The 21,866-nt window shown below is 35.1% G+C and overlaps 1 protein-coding gene and 1 long non-coding RNA gene across 5 annotated transcripts in view; one reads left to right on the top strand and one right to left on the bottom strand.

The window, feature by feature from the left end:
* Nucleotides 1-21,866, bottom strand: part of LOC107710111 (transcription factor EC-like) — a 45,304-nt gene that overhangs the window by 3,968 nt on the left and 19,470 nt on the right. The window contains exons 1-6 of one of the 4 annotated variants that reach the window (XM_016514824.1): nucleotides 20,598-20,643; nucleotides 6,374-6,619; nucleotides 5,927-6,028; nucleotides 3,389-3,434; nucleotides 1,306-1,362; nucleotides 382-457 (exon numbers count right to left, since the gene is read on the bottom strand). In XM_016514824.1, the coding sequence (XP_016370310.1) occupies nucleotides 382-457; nucleotides 1,306-1,362; nucleotides 3,389-3,434; nucleotides 5,927-6,028; nucleotides 6,374-6,619; nucleotides 20,598-20,624 (554 nt within the window). In that variant the 5' untranslated portion in view covers nucleotides 20,625-20,643. Of the gene's footprint in view, nucleotides 1-381; nucleotides 458-1,305; nucleotides 1,363-3,388; nucleotides 3,435-5,926; nucleotides 6,029-6,373; nucleotides 6,620-7,567; nucleotides 7,706-10,644; nucleotides 10,792-20,597; nucleotides 20,644-21,866 lie in introns of those variants that run through there. The other 3 variants (XM_016514823.1, XM_016514822.1, XM_016514821.1) reach the window with 3 other exon arrangements.
* On the top strand, nucleotides 413-3,377 carry LOC107710112 (uncharacterized). Its single transcript, XR_001636558.1, has 3 exons — nucleotides 413-477; nucleotides 1,346-1,421; nucleotides 3,270-3,377. It is a non-coding gene; the product is annotated as an uncharacterized LOC107710112 (long non-coding RNA).

Below are 21,866 nucleotides of genomic sequence, written 5' to 3'. Positions count from 1 at the left end.
TGTTGGCCTGATCGCAGCTAATAATCTCTTTTATCTTGTGTTAATGTCAAGGTGACAGCACTAGTCTTCCATTTAAATTCGATAAAAAGTTCAATTAAGCCGGGGCAATGGACCTCATGTCTGCACTGTACTTCATCTCTGGGTTCAGTTGTGCTTAAACTTTAGTTCAAATGCTCTATACTTTGCCTTGAACCTCATTTTCATCATTCAGATGGGGGTCTGTTCGCTCTGTAAGTATTTCTTTGAGAAATGAGCACTGTGCTGTCATTTTCTCTCTACTTCAATGTCATTTTGCCCTGTATTCATGAGTCTATCTCTGAAGTGATTGTTTTTTTTTTTGTTGTTCTTTTCTCAGACTTTTAGAGTTTGATTTTAACTTACGGGTCATTTGACTTCGGTATCAGTATTCCGAGTTCCTTGATCCTGTAGTTGATGTTGTATCGCCGTCGTCTTTCAACTGGCAATTGAGAGAACAAAGTATGTCATACACCACAAACCTAATATTAATATTAAATATAAATGACTAATAAAAAATGCATGCTTTCTTAAATTAAAGTATGAATGGTGTATTATTAAATATAAATAATGAAATTAAATATATAACCCTCATATTTTGTTGAGAATGTCGTTAAAAATAAATTAAAATAAAATAACGTTAACCTTATTCTCCTCAGAATATTAAAGAATATTTTCTCTGACCTAGTCAGGATCCATTTGACAAATGTTATTGAATATTTATTGTATCACAAAGCAACCAAGCATTTTTCAGAAATGTGCAACTTTGCTTCATTTTGGAGTCATTTTGAGCCCCATTAAAGCACACCACACAAAAAAAACAATAAAATAATCAAAATAGACAGTCTTTGTTCATTTTTGTTAACAATAGTTTCTTGGAAATTTAGGAAAAGTATCAACCTTTTACTTAAAGGGACAGTTCACCCCAAAAATGACAATTCTATCATCATTAACTAAAAAGTAGATATTTTGAAGAATGTTGGTATCCGAACAGTTGACGGTAGCCATTGACTTCCATGGTATGGAGAAAAAAAAGTACTATGGAAGTCAATGGCTACTGTCAACTGTTCGGTTACCAACATTCTTCATAATACTTTTTTTATGTTCAACAAAAGATAGAAACTCGTACAGGTTTGGAATGACACGAGGGTGAGTAAATGATGACAGAATTTTCATTTTTGAGTGAAGTATCCCTTTAACTAATTTGAAGTACTTTTGGAAGCATTTACAGGGCCTCTTAACAGAACATAAGGGTTAAATAACCATTTTTTAAATGTAAAGACCCCTTACTTTGATTGTGGTTGTCTTTTTTCTGTCTTTCTTTGGCCAGGACTCTGGTGTCGTGTTCTGTAAGAGAAGAAAAGATGGGAATGTTATTGCAGAAACTAATAAATGTATATCCAAAGGTAATGTGAACATTTAGTTGACACATTCTTTAGAAAGCTGCCAGATTAAAAATGTCATTAGTTTGAGCAACTTCCTCAAGATTCCTGACCCCTGCCTAACACTCACAAAACAACACTAACCTCTGTTAACCCATCACATGCAGCCATGCAATCAATACAAGCCCTCTTTTTGTGTGTGAATAAGTTGTTTTCATTCACCCCAGACTCGTCAACACCAGATCGCTGTCTTAATGTAGAAAAGCTGTGTATCTTCTTTTAATCCTTCCTGACCTTACGATTAACCAATCTGCTGACATCCTGGAGCGGGTGAGGAGGAGGGAGGCCAAATGCTTCTGCATTCATATTCACATTCACATTCTTCCAAATTATATAACTGGGAGCAGTGATTGGATTTCTCAATTCATTTCTGCTGATTCAATAAGGTAATTTGAGCCGCGCGTAACCAAACAAGAGCGCTGTGCAGCACGCTTATGTGAAAAAGACAGTAATGCACTTATTTTCCTGCCGGAGTGAAGAGTTCTGGCAGGCATCCTTTCTATTTCCTGAATCAATTAGCTTTACTTGATGCATGACATTCATAAGAAAAAAAGGCACCCACAAAGGAGGCATTGTGCCGTGTCTATCATGCTAAGAATACATACTACCATATTCCGCTCATTGAAGCATTGATAATGAAGAATGAGAGCAACACAATGGTGAGCTAAACACGGAGCGTGCTGACTCTTAAAATAAGACAGCTGGACAATAACATGAAACATACAGGCTTGTGTTTAGCTTTCAAAGCCCGGGCCTTATGGGATAACACATGTGGAATGAGCCCGTCTGGGTTTGCTTTGCTAGATCTATTTACAGTATGCCCTTGAATTTTATTTATTTATTTATGTTTTGTTCCTAAATTTCCAGAATGGAAGACCATATAATGTCGCTACATTTTTAATAGTCTTGCCTACATAGACCTTTAAAAGCTATTATATTTGTGTAAATTACATTTACATGTATGCATTTGGCATTTTTTATGTAGTGGATTCAGCATATTTTTAATCATATCTTTATATTGACTATTATACTATTGACTATGATAATTATGTTTCATCAAATTATACCATGACTAAAGTGTTAACCCGAGGAACATATTTAGTTGTAGTAGTAGTGCTACATTTGAAAACATGTATCATAATATTATAACATATAATTGAAAAATAATCATATTAAAAATATTATTCATTTGAAATAAGAAATGAAAAAATAAAGTATTCCAAATGCATAAACGTAAATGCACACTACAGTTTTGAGACAGCTAATTCATCTTGTAAAATAAGTACTGAAATGCTATTTATCATTTTTATAATACAGTTATACAATAATACAATACAATATAGTTTTTATAATACTTTTATAAATATTTTACAAATACATAATTATATTATATATTATTGCTCATTAATTTTTAATTATTGATATTTTGCAAATATTTTAGTTATGATTATGGTTTCTTTTTCCCAAAATTTCATTTATAAGGTGTACGATAGGACAGTAAGTCTGCACTTTAAATAGTTTTTGTCAGTACATATTATAATATATATATATATATATATATTATAAAAATAAGTAAAATATGGTGCTAACAGAGACGATGTGATAAGTTTAAATCCCAAGAAATAAACATTTTTTATTTTATTTTATTTTTGTGGACTTAAACTTATGACCTTGTCAATGCTGTCACAAGCAACAGAAAATGTATTGTCTCAAAACTGCAGTCACATCTTTGTGGTGTAGATGCCCTTAAATTATTTCGCTTTAATGTGTAACTAAACTGCATGTTTCTTTCTGAAATGCCTTTGCTAACAGCACAGGTCCTGCTCGGACAGGCGTCTGTGCCCTTCTGTGCTCCGTACCTGTGACTTCCATTTTAACTGAGAGCTTTGTGGGCAATGAGGGTGTCAGTCCACCGTGAGGGGCAGTCATACCTTGGTCAATGCCGTACACCTCCAGCATGCTGTTGTTCAGGGAAACCTTCAGAGGAAAAAGAGAGAAAGTAAGTCTAGATTTACACACAGACATTAAATGTTCACCATGTGTAGTTCTTCTGAGTGTATGTGATCTTTTATTGCGCCACATGTAATATTTTTGGTGTTTTATGTTACATGCATGGTTTTTAACAAAGACTTTCTGTATATTAAGAGTAAAAACCTAAAACATCAAACACTATTTGTTAAACAGGCTTAGTTAGAGTCTCTTGATTTTGACGACTTATTTTACACTGATTTTGAGAATTAAAATGTGTTGAATTCAGCAGGAAGTGCTTTATTTTTCCAAATGAAAGCATAATCAAATGTAAAATATAAAACAAGGATGTGTAGGATGTTATGAATGAAGGGTGTTTAAATTCTAGATATATGCAGAGCTTATATGTGCACACTGTCATTAAATATTATTCAAAGGTGTAAATAAAACAAAGATTATTGGAGCACATTTTACTAGAGAGCACTCTTTCAGTTTTTCTACTTCAAAATTTCACGTCTAACTCGATGCAGTTTCTTTGTAGTTGTGTAAAAAAGGAGTAAAAAATAGTTTCCATACTATTTTTGTGCAGATTCAGTATGAGCTTTAAATGAGCAGAGAAAATCAGCAAAAAGATGCAGTGCTTAAAGAGACAAAAGAGGGCGCCGCGAAGCAAGGGATTTTTTTTTGGCTAAATAGTGAATGTGTAATTTTAGTATCATTGAGATACTATTTTTAAAGTTTTAGATTAAGTTAGAGTTTATTATTATTATTATTAGTTTTAGTTAACTATAATAAGCCTGAATTGAATAGAATTTAAATTTCTTTTTCTTTTTTCTCCCCTGACTACCAATCCCACGAAAGCCAGAGCTGTGGAAAGCCAATTTCTGTCAGCCTTATGGATGAAAAAACGAAGTGTACAGGATTAAAGAGGAGGTCAGAGCGTTACAGGAAGACAGAGGCGGCAGGCGTTATAGTGTTTCCTCCGCTCGTACACGCTCTCCATTATCTCAGTGAGGGGAAAGAGCTCGCTTATCAACATGAAAGATTGCCAGGGCCCCTTGACTGTTCGCGTCGTAATCGCTTCAATCTATTCCCATCATGTTAGCAGATATGTTGACACGGGGAAGCGGCTTGATGCGTCGTGCTGTATGACTAATTAGAGCGAACTGATCCGTTTAAGCATGGTATCATTTCTGAACAAGTCCACTGGGAGAAAAGATATTAGCTCAATCCGATGCTTGACTGCTTACTCAGATACAAAACTCTCATTCGCTCTTTCTCTCTCTCTCTCTCTCTCTCTCTCTCGACTTCCTCGCCTTATTCGTTCCCATCATGCTCTTTATTGTTTTCAATAGAATCACATACCTCTCCAGTGAGTTCAGGTGTTGCTGTAATCACGACTCAAGTGATGCTTTGTCCATCTACAGACGTCAGTATGACCTTAACAATTTCATGCTGGTCTCACACATACTTGGGCCACTTGTGTGCCCACATGCTTACGTAAGGCTTTTCATTGGCTCTAGCTGAATTGCAATTCCTCAGCAGAACGTGCATTTAGTTATTTTCTCTTGTTTTGGAAGAGTAATCACTCATTAACATAGCCGGGCTCTTCTAAGACATACCTCTCTGCATGCCGACATCATTACCAGACTAATCTGTATTGTTCCACTGTTTGAAGCCTGAGATTTACGTCCGTTCCCCTTTGACTCTCAGCTGGATTCGGTGTGACCTCACGCAAAGACAAACCCCTTTTCACAAGCATACCAAAGTCTGGCACATGTTTGTGTTATTAATGTGTTTAATTCATTATATACGAATGTAGCTTATATTTAGGATTCAGATATGTTTTATTCATCTAATTATGTGGGCATTTTATGTACTTAAATGTACTTGATTTTGTCATTTTCATTTTATTACGTTAACACTTTACTGAAGGTTTATATGATGCTTTAAAAAGCTATTTAGTTGTAGTTTTTCCTATCACTATAAATGTTTTTAAATATATTAAAATTACATAATGACATAATATAGTATTTAATATCAGTATTGATCTTGATAATTATTTAATAGTTATCGATATTCTACAAATATTCAAAAAATTATACTTTTATGATTTCATACAAAGTACATATTTCAGTGGTCATCATGACTAAAATTATTTTAGCGATAAAATATTCATTATTTGTAATAATATAGAACTTCATATTCTAGAATTAATATTAATATTCTAAAATTATATGTAACTTATTATGTAACTTAATGTTCTGCTTTGAGTTAATAACTCACAATATGTATTTTACACTTTATATATATATATATATATATATATATATTGTATGATTTTTACTTGATATTTTGACTTTTAGTTCAGTAAAATTTTGACTAATTTTAATTAACAGAAAAATAATTATAATTTTCACTGTACTTTTTACACCCCAATACACAGGTCATTATTAATAACAGTTCAACACAGTGAAGAGATGAACTTGGCTTATACTTACATTATTTTGCATTATGATGCCTGGCTCCATACAATCCAAACCCCCATCTTTGAACCCGGTTTCAAGGCTAATAAGATCATCAATAACTTCATCCATTGGAAACTAAAAGAAAACAGTGATTATAGCACACTCTTTGTGCTCTGTCAGCAGTGGTTGAATTTGTCAATCTGAGATGTTTGTTTGCTTGTTTTGAGTTTCATTTTCACTGTCATCAGTCATTGTGTCAATGCAGAGTAAAACGAGAGACGTGTGAATAAAACCGGGCCACTAATCCAATAACAGATCATCTCAGAAAGACGACTGTGAGGATGAAGCACCTCTTATCAGAGCAGCTGACCCATCCTTTCAATGTCAACGTGATCAGAGCTGAATGTTTGAAGTTATTGATGAGTAAACACACACACACAGACTGTGACACAGGTAGATGAGATCACAGGAAGTACTCACCTCGCTGTCGTGATTGTTGGCCAGCGTGAGCAGGGTGACAGGGCTTCCTGGCGTGCTGCTGTCGCTCACGGGCGGCATGTGTCCGTTGCGCATGACTGGCACCGATCCCAGGGCCTGGCCCGGGTGAGGATGGCAGACCGAGTGGGCCTGGCTAGCAAGCTTGCTGCCCAAAGTTAGGTATTGCTTGACCTGCTGGGCCTGAGTCTGGTGGAGGTGGTACTTGGAGTTCTCCAGGTGATTCTGAACCTTCAAAAAGAAGAGAAAATTTGCATTTTTAGCTAATGTAAGTCTTATTTGTCTATAAATTGTCTTTACACTTGAGTGTCTTTCATATCACCTTTTTTCCCAACATTAGGCATCTGTGCAACCAAAACCAGCAAGAAAAAGGCAGTTTGTCAAATGTGCACTTATTTAAGTATATACCAAGCCCAACATCTCATTTTAAGCACATCACACCATTTACCTGCTTAAAACATCCCTAAAATGACTTAAAGGGTTATTTCACCACCAAAAATGAAATTTCTGTCATCATTTACCCACCCTCAAGTTGTTCCAAACCTGTATGAGTTTCTTTCTGCTGCTGAACACACTTTGAAGAATTTTGGTAACCAAACAGTTGATGGTAACCATTGACTTCCATAGTATTTTATTTTTTTTTGGCAATGGCTACCGTCAACTGTTTGGTTACCAACATTCTTAAAAATATTTTCTTTTGTGTTACACAGTTAAAAGAAACTCATACAGGTTCGGAACAACTTAAGGTGAGTAAATGATGCCAGAATTTTCATTTTTGGTTGTATTATCCCTTTAACCAGTATAATCCAACATCAGCCACAAAAAAAAAAAACAATACGCAGGACAGTTGACTTAAAAATCATTGTTTACTCACCCTCATGTTGTCCTGTAGGACTGTGGAACACAAAAGAAGATATACTTTTTTTGTCTATGCAATGAAAGTCAATGGGCACCAATGTTGTTTTTAGACCCCATTGAGTTCCATTATATGAACCGAAAATCTTCAAAATGTCTTCTTTTGTGTCCTGCACAAGAATGAAAATCCTACATGACATTTGGAATGACATGAAGGTGAGTAAATAATGACAGCACTTTAATTTCTGGGTGAACTACCCTTAAACCAAGCACCAAACGGCTCTCGACTTGCGCAAGTCAAAGCAGAACATAGCAAGTCCTTACGCTGGAAACGCGAGCTCCGTCTCTCATCTTGTAGAAACTACAGTCAGTTAAATGTGGCATTCTCAATCCCTGTACGTCCACTAAGGTAGGATCCCAAGCTGTGGAGAGGAAACCAAGTGACTGTCCCCTCTTGTTCCTGTGCGGTCTTTATAAACAAGCAGGAGGATCTCAGTGACCTAATTAGTACTAAGGCCAGGCCTTTCCTATTTATTGCAGGTCGTAGTAATCACCTCAAGCGGAGAGATTACTGATCTGACAGGTTTGATCACCACAGGGCCGAGGTCTTTCGCCTATATCGCTCATTCGCTGGGACTGCCCAGTTCTGTTTGCGTGAAGCGGCCAATCCCAGACTTCCCCCTTCAGCCACTTCTGCTTCAGGGGGTCCGAGACAAATACTACTTGTTCTGTGCGGTTTACAAATGACCCAGGGGCCCATCTCTGGATCAGACTCACTAGACAACATTGTCTTGTATCTGTTCTCAAAAAATAACTGTCGTGAACCCGGTCGCTCCTCTAATTTTAGTCTATAAGATATCGTAAAACTAAATATAGGAGGGAATCATTCATTCATGGTGACGGAGGCGACCTCAAGTAGTCATTATTATGTTGTCTACGCTCACAAAAGCACAACTGTTGAGTTACTTTTATGGCGCTCGAAGTATTTTCGGAAAAATCCAAAAAGGAACTTTTACTGACCGCTGACCAAAAAACACTCAATTGTGTGAACAAAAGTTATGTTTAATTTGATCAAAACGGCTGTTTGCTCAAACAAAAGAGGCATTTATTACTCATGCTCGTTGAATCAGAAAACATTTGTTGGACTGCAGACTGTATCGCCCTTCAGTGGAAATCTTAAATGGAAAATATTATCCCATACGCACCGAAATAGTTATTTAAGCCCTTGAAGGATGAATCCAAGGACCAAATCGGATCTTCTATGCCCTTCTGACTGCATATTCAACAGTTCAGCGGAGGTCTGTCTCTGTTTATCAGCCATTGCAAAGCTCTTTTCATTACGCACACTGGATTTGGCTTCAAAAAGGACCTAAGAGTGTAACTTCTCTCTTATCCCAGGCAAAGGTGAAAGAAGCCATTGTGTGTCTGAGGGCTCATCTCTGCAGTAGGGAAGGGAAGGGTTCTCCTGCCCACTGCTGGGTGTGTTAGAGGGCCACGTCCTTGACTCACATCTCCCCTTTCAGTTGTGAACGCAGGATATACGACTGTTAACTAATTACAGCCTGTAATGTGATTGAAGTTGAAGTGATTTTGATCACAAATGCAGTGTAGACAATGGAAGCTCTATGAGTGAAGATGCATGAGACGCCATATTTAAACCAACATCAGACACTCTAGAAGGTTAATTTACTAAACATTCAGCATGCAGATTATGAGCTGATCTAACATTAACATTAATACAGTTTTCAGGGTAGGCTTTCCGGCACCCCCTAGTGTAAATAAAATTAGCTAGATTCTAAGTTCATAAACTTATTTTTATCCACTTTTGGTAATTTTCTATTTTGTATCTATCATATAATTTTTATATTGTCTACAATAGTAAAGTGTATTCATTCAAAGAACTGTGTGTGTATATTACAAAAATATATGATGCCCATTTAGATAAGAATGGCACATATTAGCAATATATTAAATTAATAATTGTATTTTATATTATGTTATTTAATATTATAAGGCACAAAAAGCAAGGACCGTATTGAAGTACAAAAAACTAACAAACAATTTCTTCACAGTTGCAGATAAACACAAATCAATTTTAAATGAATATATTTTTAAAAAATGATTTACCTTATTTTGGACTATAAATGTGCATCTTGCTTAGAAACCTGTAAGCGTGTCTTGAATGGCGAGGTATAGTCTATTGTGCTTGTGTTGATGTTGCTTAATTTTGTTTCAGGATTAGTCAAGTTCTGGTTTCACTTCAGAAAAATCTGCGTTTTGAAACACAGGGGAGGGGAATGATTTTTTACCGGCTGTACCAATCATGGACAAAACCTTTTCATGGCTAAAAGGTCAGGTATTATAGTAAGTTGGAAAGATAAGTTAAATCCTTGCAATATAAACTTATAGGATATGTCTTTACTCTGACAGATGTGAATCAGAGCTGTTCTTTTTTTGTTTTGTTTTGTTTCTGAAGAAATCAGTTGTGCTATACTGAATATTCCTCCTCAGCATCAATGCTGTTAGACCACAAAAGTTTCTGAGGGGAAGAGAAAGTAAAGCACACACACACACACACACACACACACTCACTAAAAGAGCAGAATCACATTCACATCTAATATTGTCCCTTTTCCTTAAAAAAAAAAAGGTTTAAGATTGTAAATTTATAATTTGATGTTGTTTTCTTGCTATTTTGATGTATGTTACAGGAGCAATAAACATATTTGGACAATTTAGTCACACTCAAAAATTCAAACCATCAAACCAATTATCATTCATTTTATAGAAATTTAGCTTTCTTTTCATTTTATATATTTATGTTTTTAGATAAATTTTCCATATAGCTCTATCATCATATTGAAATATAACACTTTTTATTATATTATTTTAAAGACATTTTGTTTTAATTTTCATTCTTGAGAGTAACTTAAGTGTCCAAACACTGTTTTGGAACCAGTGTGCTTTTTGTAGTCATTCTATAAGGCTTTTTAAAACTTGTCATTCACAAGGTATATACACACACACACACACACATATATGTATGTATATAGTAAATAACTATATTTATGCATTAAACAAACACTTTTATCCAAAAAAAAAAAGTTACTTAAGGTATGTGTGTATTCACTGGGAATCAAGTCCATGGCCTTGATTGCCATACTGTACTCTACAAGTTGAACAACAGGAAGTAATCTCTCCAAAAAAACAATTTCACAGATTCAGAGTAACTAAAGTTCAACATAAACTCATTTAAACCACAATAAGCAGGTTTCAAAACCATTTCCAAACTTGTTTTTTTTTTCATTAACATTACACTCAAAGACACACACACAGTATTTGAACTTAAACTCTCATGCAGCTCTCATCCCAGTTTCTCTCTCTCTTTTGCAGCTACATACCGGCAGCAGTTGCATCTCAGTGAAAGAGATGACTTGAACCACACAGCAACGGCTCATGGTCCACAAGAAGGCCTTCAGGTATCACGTAAGCAACATGCACAAACGGCCTGCAGTCTTGCCCTTAAACCGCAACCCAAGAAGAGCTGGAATCACTCAGTCCACTGTGAATGCAACCCAGCTGGGAAAGCAGAAGGATAACTAAGCGTGTGTGTGGCTTTCCTGAGCTGTGTGTGCAGAAACACTGGCCTGGAGAGGAAGGCATGACACATCAGCTTTCTCAGCTCTCCAGCTTCCTCTGTAAGGGATCGTTCCTGCTCTAGTGGTCAGCCAAAGGCCTGACGGAGGCACAATTTCAGGTGCTAGAGAGACTGAGCGTTTTGTTCTTGGTGCTTCCTGTCTGACCATCGTTACAGCCTTACTCAGCACATTCCCCTGAGGGGTTATCTCTTTAGCACACACACAATGTGTATAAAAATTAATCAAACGAAACACAAGTGTGGACAAGCTTGCTTGCATGTTCACTCGTAAGTAGTGTAGTGCACACACGTTCACTACAACATTAAGTACACTCAAGGCCAAAGAAGTGCAAAGTGCTGCTTACAGAAGCCTCTTGGGTTAAAATTACTGAGCAAAGCTTTGGTAAAGCACTGTTTTTCATTCAATTTCGTCTTCCAGGGCAATTTTTTTAAATTGCACCATGGATTTTTTCCCACAATCTGCAGTAATTGAGAGTAACTTAAGTGTCCAAATACTGTTTTGGAACCAGTGTGCTTTTTGTAGTCATTCTATAAGGCTTTTTAAAACTTGTCATTCACAGGATAACCTTCTACAAAAGTATTACAGATATTTATTAATATTTTACATTTTTGCTAGAATCATAAAAATGCTTGATTCTATTGTTTTTGTCGTTTTAACCAAGGAACCCGCCCATATACAGTGGGTACGGAAAGTATTCAGACCATTAAGTACACTCAAGGCCAAAGAAGTGCAAAGTGCTGCTTACAGAAGCCTCTTGGGTTAAAATTACTGAGCAAAGCTTTGGTAAAGCACTGTTTTTCATTCAATTTCGTCTTCCAGGGCAATTTTTTAAAATTGCACCATGTTTTTTTTCCCACAATCTGCAGTACTGTTTGTGTTTCTCTGTACATATACTACAAATCTGCCTTACTGCTGGTTTAAACCACAAAGTCAAACGCATTTTTAGCAGTGTCAGTGTTTTTTAGGCAAGGCAGATGAGGAATTTTTGGAAGCCTGTTTCCGCCTCAAAGTAAAAAAATATAAAAAGTCACATTTATGAGATATAAAGTGACATTGTGAGATTTAAATTTGTCATTGGAAGATATACAGTTGCAGTTTTGGAGAAATTAGCAATTAGAAACAGAGTCATATTGTGAGATTTAATGGTGCAATTATGAGAAATTAAGCCACAGTTGTGAGATATAAATATGTAGTTGTGAGATATGGAGTCATATTATGAGATTTAAGGGTGCAGTTGGAAGATATAACGTTACAATTTTGAGAAATTAATTAGCAGTTGTGAGATATACATTTGCAATAGTGAAAAATGGAATCGTATTATGAGATTTGAAGTCAGGTTTAAGCAATATAAAGCCATAATTACAAGAAATAAATTTGTGATTTGTGAGATATGGAGTCATATTGTGAGATTTAAAGTTGCAATTTTAAGGAACTGATTAGCAACTGAGATATGGAGAAACAAGATTTAAAGTCGCAATGGGAGAAAAAAGGTTGATATTTTGAGAAATTATGTCACAATTGGGAGAAATCTGGAGTCATATTGTGAGAATTAAAGTCACAATTGGAAAATATAAAGTTGCAATTGGGAGAAATTAAGTAGCAACTGGGAGATATCAAGTAACATTGCGAAATATAAAGCCACAACAGCAATATGATGTTGCAATTTTTTACTCATGCTTTTTGTGCTTCAAAAATATAAACTAATCAGAAAAATCAAGTACATTCTAAAACTAGTATCTCAAATGCTGTAGATGGTTTGTGGCATCTGAACTCTTCTTGAAAGCAAGAAGAAGATGCTTTGGAAGGTGTTGAAATCATTGCAGAGCTCTAAAGTAGACAGGACGTGTGTATCAGCATCCTTCTGTTGCCTTGTTTCCTGTGTTAAAGGAAATGCTGAGGAACGTTTCTAGTAATGGAGTGCCTTTGAACCTGTGCGTGTGTGTGTGTGTGTGTGTGTGTGTGTGTATATGTGTGTGTGTGTGTGTGCACGTTAGTGTTTCTGTATATGTTTGTATATTTACTCTTTACCGAAAGTCCTGGTTGGCCATTTTTCCATGTTCTTCTCTGGGCCCGGTTTGAAATCTCACCTTTGTTAGTCCCACATACAGTATGTATAAAACATGAGCTACTTCCTGTAAGAGTTGGGTCGCTTCTGAGACAAGACTTCAAAGTCCAGCTCACACATCTGAGAGCTGTTTTATCCAAGTAGAAAAGGAATGCATAATAACCAGAAGACTTTAATGATTCATATATAAATTAAATATTACACTCATTTTAACTGTATGATAGGAGTGCCAAACTGTCCTCCCTGAGCTCAGTGCTGCAATCCAGTTTATCAACAAAAATAAATATAGTATGTGAAAGATGAAATTTACCTGGATTCTCTTTCCTTGAGGATACAGTCACCTCAAAATGTAAGCACTAAAGCTGCTCTTAAAATTAAGATTTTATTTATTTATTTATTTTTTTTCATTTTATTTGGTTCATTATTTTGTTATTAAATAATCCAAGAATCTTGAAAAAAAGTATTGTGGTTTTCACAAAAATATCAAGCAGAGACTGTTTTTAATAATAATACTAAGAAATGTTTCTTGAGCATTAAATCAGTATATTAGAATGATTTCTGAAGGATCATGTGACACTGAAGACTGGAGTAATGATGCTGAAAATTCAGCTTAAATTGAGCAAAAGTGACAGGAAATGCTGTTCTTCTGAACTTTATATTAATCAAAGAATCCTGAAAAGTGTATCACAGTTTCCACAAAAAATATGATTTTATGGTAATAGAAATGTTATTTTACAGTATTTGTTTTATTTTATGTATTTTCTTTTATTTTAAGATATGCTTGTGCTCGTATTCTTTATTATTCCGTAAAATAAATTATTAATTAATTTAATTAATAATTGATTGATTAATTAAAATTGTTATTTTGTTAATGCAATGATATTCATACATTTTTAATCAAGACTTGCATGTCCAAATATTCATTATATGGTCTACAGGCACACTTTTGAATATAATACTCTGTTATAAGCATCTTTATAAGACATGCTGAAAATTCAGCTTTTCTATCACAGGAATAAATTACATTTTACAGCATATTAAAATAGAAAACACTTATTTTAAATTGTATTATTCTTTATTATTCCGTAAAATAAATTATTAATTAATTTAATTAATAATTGATTGATTAATTAAAATTGTTATTTTGTTAATGCAATGATATTCATACATTTTTAATCAAGACTTGCATGTCCAAATATTCATTATATGGTCTACAGGCACACTTTTGAATATAATACTCTGTTATAAGCATCTTTATAAGACCCTACATACTTGGTAGGGTAACGTTTGGCAGAAAAATATTAAAATATTACTCGTTGACAATGTTATACAAACAGCTTCATAGGCTGCTAATAGGTTTGTGCATTTAAGAGAGGGATGAATAGAATTTCGTTCCCCCAGAACAGATGCGATTACGTCTAATGCGATTTTCGATCTAAATCAATTACTCCTTCAGGGACGACAAGGCAAACCGTTCACAGGCACACCTGAGAGGAATTCACTCTACCCCGTCCCATTCAGACCCACCCCCCTGTGCACGGGCAGATTTAATTGAAGACCCAATACAAACAGCGACTCTAAAACGCAATCCCCGCTACTCGAATACAAGCTTCCGCTTCAAATAACGCTCTGAAAAGTAGCTGTAGTGAATCCGAGCAATAAATTGCTTTCATTAGGAAAATCATCCTCAGTATTTGGGGGTCGAACCACTTTTCGGACGCGTCTAACCGTAACCCATGATTTTCTAACTCGGCCCCCTGCTTTGCAGTGATCCCCTTAAAAACTCAAAATGACCAAACCGCATCACATGACTTCCCTCCACACGCCAGACTCACAAAAAGGACCCAGCACTCTCAGGGCAAGGGCTTATGGGTAAGCTGTGGTTTTGAAAGGCCGTCTTTATCTGGGTTTGGGCTAATCACTGGGTTGAATCACCTAAATGGATTTGCCTGCACTGTTACTTTTTGGCTGTGGACAGATCGTAAGTTAATTTCAGGATTTATCACAGTGAGAGAAGCTGGGGGTAAGGAATGCTTGAGGACATTTCTGATGTACACAACAATGATTTCTGAAGGATCATGTGACACTGAAGACTGGAGTAATGATGCTGAAAATTCAGCTTTTCTATCACAGGAATAAATTACATTTTACAGCATATTAAAATAGAAAACACTTATTTTAAATTGTATTAATTTTTCACAATATTACTGTTTTTACTGTATTTTTAATCAAATAAAATGCAGCTGAGGAATAGTAATCATAATCACCTCTATCTATATTAATATATACTGATTTACCATGGCTGAAAACTATATCACAGACTACTTAATATTAGACCAGACTGTTTTATTTTGAGCACTCGAGCTCTCGTGTCATTGTCTGGTCTGTCTGTTGTAAAATAACTGAACAAAATCAATCCATTATACTTCAAATGTCATGAAAGATTGAAACGGGGGATTAAATCTGGCCTTTAAACACAGACTCTTGTCTTATCTGATTGGAAGAATATACATAAAGTGTCTAGACTCTTATTTATGAGTGTAAGATGAAAGCCGCATCAAAAGTTTAACAGGTTGTCACTCCACATATCCGCATAATTGCTGACATTATCCTGAAATTTGAGTTTATAATGTGAGTGATCGTATGGCTTGTGGTCCAGAGTAAAATATATTTAACTTTACAACCTTTTTTTTTTCTTCCAAGTGCACATAAAGTGCATTTGTGGGCTAAATTTGCAACGCCCTGGTCAAAAGCTTTAGCTTGAGATATACTCATTATGGCTGAAATCTAATTGTGTAAAATGAAATAATGCAATAGATGTTTAATGAAGACTAAGCAGAAAATTAGATCAACTTTGACCTTACCCGAACTAATAATATGCGGTTTGAAGGATGACAAAGAAACATTTGTATCCATGTTCTCTTCAAGTCAATGTCATTTATGTGTGTGTGTGTGTGTGTGTGTGTGTGTTGTGACTTTGGAGAATCTACACCGCATTCATAGCACAAGTGTGTGTCTGTGCTGTCATGTGCATGACACGTTAAAGCAGCCATTGCTGTCTCAAATAGAGTAAAAGCCTTCAGTCATCACAATGAGGCGCAGAAATCTATTGATAATACACACACACACAGTCAGTTTGTTTATATACAGTTCTGTTTATGCCATGGTCTGTCTGAATACTCGATTCTGATTGGCTGGCAGGTGTTGATTAAATTTGTTTAACTGCACATGTAGTTCCAGGTCAGTTTAATCACTTTCTATATTAATGCGCTTCCTATAAACATTGGTAACCATAGTAACATACCGTTGAATAGTAATACAGAGTGAGCTGCGCGTCGGGTTGTTCTTCGCCTCCACATCGTGCATTCAAATCGTTTAATGCACAGCTAGCCGTTGATTATCCCTTACTTATACTACACCTAACATTTTAGCTCCTACTCTACTCAGACGTCACTGAATTGTCCTCAAATTCTGTTATATTAAATGAAATGCACATTAAAACATCGCATAGCTACTCGAAACAGGTTTATTCACAAAACCTATAAATATCAGCTCACTGACAGTGTCATCAAAGAGAGGGTGAACTTTTCATATTTCAGACCTCTTTTCTGTTACGACTTAATCAAATGAATTGTAATATCCAGTCATTTCTTTAAAAATTAATATACTGATTTTGCGATTTAAATTGTAATTTTGTAATTGTAATTTCCTTCCACAGACCGAACTCTCCACACTCTCTCCCGGCCCAGATTGATTAATCAGCACAGCCTGAGTTGAATTTGATGGTGGAGTAGAAGAACAGACGCTAGTACAAAGTGACCAGTGTGACGGCCTCTCATGTTCACGATTGAATGAAAGGCCTTGTCCATCTGGCTGAAACAGAGGCTGATCTTCTGGACTGTCATGGAGGAAATCACCTCTGATTTGTGGCATATCAGATAAGGTATTTTTGGGGTATGTTGGGAAATTGGTCATGTACAACACGGCTGAGACCGCAAGAGTGAGGTTTATTACACAACAGGTGCTTCATCTACAGCTGGCCCGAAAAGTATTTTAAACCACATATCTAAATGTCATTAGATTAGGTAACAAAACATTAAACAAATGCTACAAGAGCTTTTCTCAGAATTAACTTCAATTTTCAGAGCCAATTTTTGCAACAATTTTGATTTTGAACTTTTCATTTATCAAATTATCAATCAAAAATACTTGTTTTGATATTTTGTTTTCTAATGCAGTGAAATTGCATGCACATTTATACAGAAGCCCATTTTTGCTTTAACAGTAAAAAAAAATCATACTTGACTTTTCACAATTATTTCACAGTATGATTAATATTTCACAATATGACTATAATATGCCACACTTTATATGCCACAAGTGCAACTTAATTTTTGTAACTGTTACTAAAACTATGCAAACTCAATTACATATAAAAATGTGAATTTATTTCTCATAATACTTTTTCTCCTCATTGCAATTTCATATCTCACGATATGGCTTAGTGCCTTACAATGTGACTTCATAGCTCTCAATTTTAACTCTTTCTTATTATTATGACTTTATATCTTACAATTGCGACTTTATTTCCCATAATTGTAGCTTTACTGTGTATTTCACAGTTGTGACTTACAATGACTATTTCTCGTAATTGTAACTTGATTGCAATTTCATATTTCACAGTTATGAGTTTCATATAAATATTTCATATTCATTTACTAGTCTATTATATTCACAATATTACATTAAATATTCAAGACGGGACACTGACATCATACTCTGTTCTGAAATCTCACTGAAATTCTTAAGATGTTTAACCCTTAAAGACCTAGAACATTTTTGGGGCACCTGACACGCCTGTACTTTTCTTTGTTTTTTCAGACCTATTGTAGCAGTGAGCATCAAGTGCCTTAAATCATTATAAACAGGAGCACTTGAAGTTTCAGTCTAGCTCATTTAAAGTCACAATTTTCCCTTTGGTTTCTCTAAGAATTAATGAATTTCCAGAATTTTAAGAAAAACGCAAGCAATAATTGGGTGTTGTTTTACTGTGTACTCAAACAAAAACACCTGAAGTTTGGATTTTTTTTCTTTAGAAAGTTGTATCTGGGTGTTTTACACTTCCAAATAAATTTTTTTCTACAAATAACATTCCCCAAGCAAGTTATAGCCATTTATTACAATATTGTTATAGGCGCTTTTCAGTGAAAAACAGGTCTATTTACTTTACTAACAATATAGATGTGTCCAAAAACATTTAGGGAGTAAAGAAAATGGAAACCGTGTTATATAATAACAAAATATACAGAGTGCAACAGAAAAAAATAGTGCAAATGATCTTTATGAACTATTATTTACATAATATAACAGCCAAATGATTTGATCCGCTGGCTGCACTCTGCGTCAGAATTTATTTTACCGGGACATCGCCTAGCAACGCAAATACCTAAATTCCAGTGCTTTATCCGATATGTACCGCTTTTTCATCCTTGTTTTTGGTTTGTTTTATGTCAAAGTGCTCTGTCCTGTGTTTTTCTGGGCTTTTTCAGAGAGTGCTCTAATGCGAATGTGTTATTGTGTGTTTGTTTTCGTGCACGCGCGACACACTTTACTTTCACTTTGCGTTTGCTCAGATTTTCAAAGAAACTTGCTAAACAATGGTTCAAAAGACCAAAACCTATGTTTATTGGTTGAATATGTGACAGTTTGAACCAATCTAGTCACGGGGGTGGGGACTAAGCGTCAACAATCGTTCCTGTTTGGCTCAGAGGACGAAATGCATTGGTTTCTTCTGACGAATCAATGTTGTCAAAACGTGATGACGGAATCACGTACGCTACGGAGCCTCTGAATATCCAAATGAGACAAATGACAAGTCTCGAAAAGCAGAGAATCTCTGCTTTACTACACTTTTTAAAGCATTCAGATAGGATTAGCGGTTCAAAAGTTATTAAACATTTACGAACAATAGTTATTTTTAGCCGCGGGCGGCTGTCTCGGTCTTTGAGGGTTAACTAAACAATCAAATAACACACTTACTCATTACTTTTCCAGTTTCCAGTTCACATTTTCTCAAAGTTACTTTTTTTATTTAATACTTTGAGGCAGAAACGGTCTTTAATATGTTTAAGTGTCTAAATACTATTTGGGGAAACAAATATTTTGAACCATTTTTTTTAATAGTTTTGAACCAGTGAGATTGGTATATGTTAAGTGGATTGATATCAATTATGATTTATGAATGCTGAGTCATTTGTGCTGAATAACAATTCCTTTTCTAATTTCTTTCCTTTTTAAAGTTCTCAACTGGCATTTTCACATCCCCAAAAGACTTTTGAATTCCTATAAACCAGCATAATGGCATTAATGGCTGTCAAATGATGAACATGTATCTTTCAAACCACGTCACCACAATGACGAACAATAACACTCTCCATTGGAGGGAATCCCACATTCTTGAGGGGCTTTCGCTTTTTGTTTCTCGTCTCGTTTTTCTCTCAGCTGAGTACTCGGGTGACGTTAATATGAGACGATGCTTCTCTTTTCATCACTGCAGGGTGCTCCTCAAACCAAAAGCCTGACTTTAAGACCTATTAGGTTATTAAGCGGCTGATATGGCACACCCAGGTATGGGAAAACCACCAAAGTCATTCCTGTACCGCGCTGGAGGTTCGAGCAGCTGCTCAGGACATGGGAGTGAGGTGGAGGGTGTCCGTCTGAGTATGTTAGGTTTGTAATGAACCGTTATGAGGTATTTTACCTTATCACTTGCTGGCAACTTGAACATTTGGACTCCTGCAATTGAATTAAGCCTGCATGTGCGTGAGCAGAGCTAATTGCACGTGATACGCAAGAACAACACAAGTCAGGACTTTCTGTGCCACTACAAAGACAATGAAAGCAGCACAGTAAACGCACATGCTCTTATTTACACACAAACACACACTTTGACAAGCGATGCATAACATCAAGACTAAAAATATGTAATATCTTGCTTTCTCAGCTCAAAAACGTTTTAACGTTCCCATCTGTAGACATTAACGGAACCGTTTCATTAATTTAAGATTAAGTAAATGACAGAGATTTTTTTTTTTTTACATTTATGAAATTTATAGAAGTTTGGATGTGTTACTTGTCATAGTAGTATTTGAGTATTTGTTTAATTGTTTTTTATATGTCCAATATATAAAATCCAATTACCTAAGTAGCTATTTTTTTCCCCAAAATGTTACATAAAATGCACATGCTGTTGTGACATTAGTCGAGGCTTTAGAAACTGAAAATATGAAGCGTAAAATGGCCCGACCACACGCAAAACCAATGATACAATTATGTGAATTAAATGATCTAGATTGAATTTACTTTGTCAAATGTAGCATAACACTGACACATTATATATGTTTTTCACTATACAGCTAGTTTGTAATGTGATATTCCATTACAGTTTAATTTTATGCAACATAGGAAAGATTTGACGGATAAAAAACTTTCCCTGTTCCCTGAAGTTTGCACATATTGGCACTTTCTCTAAAATAATAAACTTTATATGGCCAGATAAACCAGCATATAAACAATAGCTCAATCTACTATGATTCTAGTATAGAATACATTAAATGCTCTGTTGATTTACCGGACCGTACCAGTTATATTCCAGCATTTTGATTTTATGGACGAGTATCGCTCTCAAAAGCCAAACTGTCGCTCTCTATGGCACAACAATATCATGCATTACTTGTGTAGACTCATCTGCGGGTACCTATAAGCCATCGACGCACACCCCGAGCTCGTTTAGCACTCCTAAGCTTTCGACCTGTTGATAATGAACCTGAACCCATTATTTTGAGTCAATGAATTGAAAGAAATGGGGCAAGGAATGAAAGCCACAGGGCCAATTACTGACACTCTTTGATGTATTATTCTCCCTCACTCACTCAAATGGGTCTGCACATTTTGTCTTCATCCTCTGTTTTTCATTAATTATTCTGTTGGGGTTAGAGTTCGGCCGGCTAATTGTGCAGACGGTCCAGCTTTGAGAATGGCAGCGATTCTCCAAAAGCTGACACCCTCTCTGGCTGTGCTCAGCCATCTTGCGTTATGCCAATTAATTTAATTCTTTGATATTTTTCCCCCTTTCTCTCTTCCTATCTCTTCTTTTGTAATTTATAATCTCTTAGAGTTATTGGGGGTCTTGGACTGACTGGGGGTTTTAGTCAACTAGAATAACTAAAAGTTTAGTGTTGGTGACACATGGAGAGCTTTATTTTACATACTGTACACCAACTCGTAACTTACTGGGGAATGTTTAGGGAATTTATTTATGTATGTATTAATTTATATATGTATGTATTTACTTATTAAAAAGAAAAAAAATCAGCACTTATATAGAAACCTCAAATTTTACTAAATATTCAGAACAAAAAATTGCTGTTTGGAAGGGCAACTTGGGGAAACATTGTTAATAATAAAGTATTCATGTTGCTACATTTCATATGAATATTTCATTTTTTAAATTTTTATTATTACTATTTAATATTATATTCACTATTATATTATTTAATAATATAATAAAAGATTTTATAATTTACTAAAAACTTATAAAAGCTTATTACTTATAAACAGCTAAAAAAACAAATACATAAAATAAAATACTTGAATACTAAAATACTTAAAGTAGTATAACTACTGTTTTGTAATTTTTCTAGTTTTACATTCATAATTACTAAGGATTTCACTCACCACAAAGTAAATAATACATTTTAATATCTTTGAGCTGAGCATAGCTAGAAATGTTTATTAATTCATTTATTCATTATTAACTAAAAATGTGAATTAATTTTCACAACAATTTCAGGCCTGGAAATTTGGATTTTAAATATCCCTGATATTTCTAGATTAGCAA

Source organism: Sinocyclocheilus rhinocerous, unplaced genomic scaffold (assembly GCF_001515625.1).
Source record: "Sinocyclocheilus rhinocerous isolate Xijiao unplaced genomic scaffold, SAMN03320098_v1.1 scaffold1708, whole genome shotgun sequence".
Classification (NCBI taxonomy): domain Eukaryota; kingdom Metazoa; phylum Chordata; class Actinopteri; order Cypriniformes; family Cyprinidae; genus Sinocyclocheilus; species Sinocyclocheilus rhinocerous.
Note: the sequence above shows the minus strand (reverse complement) of the source record. Positions and strands in the feature narration are given on the sequence as shown.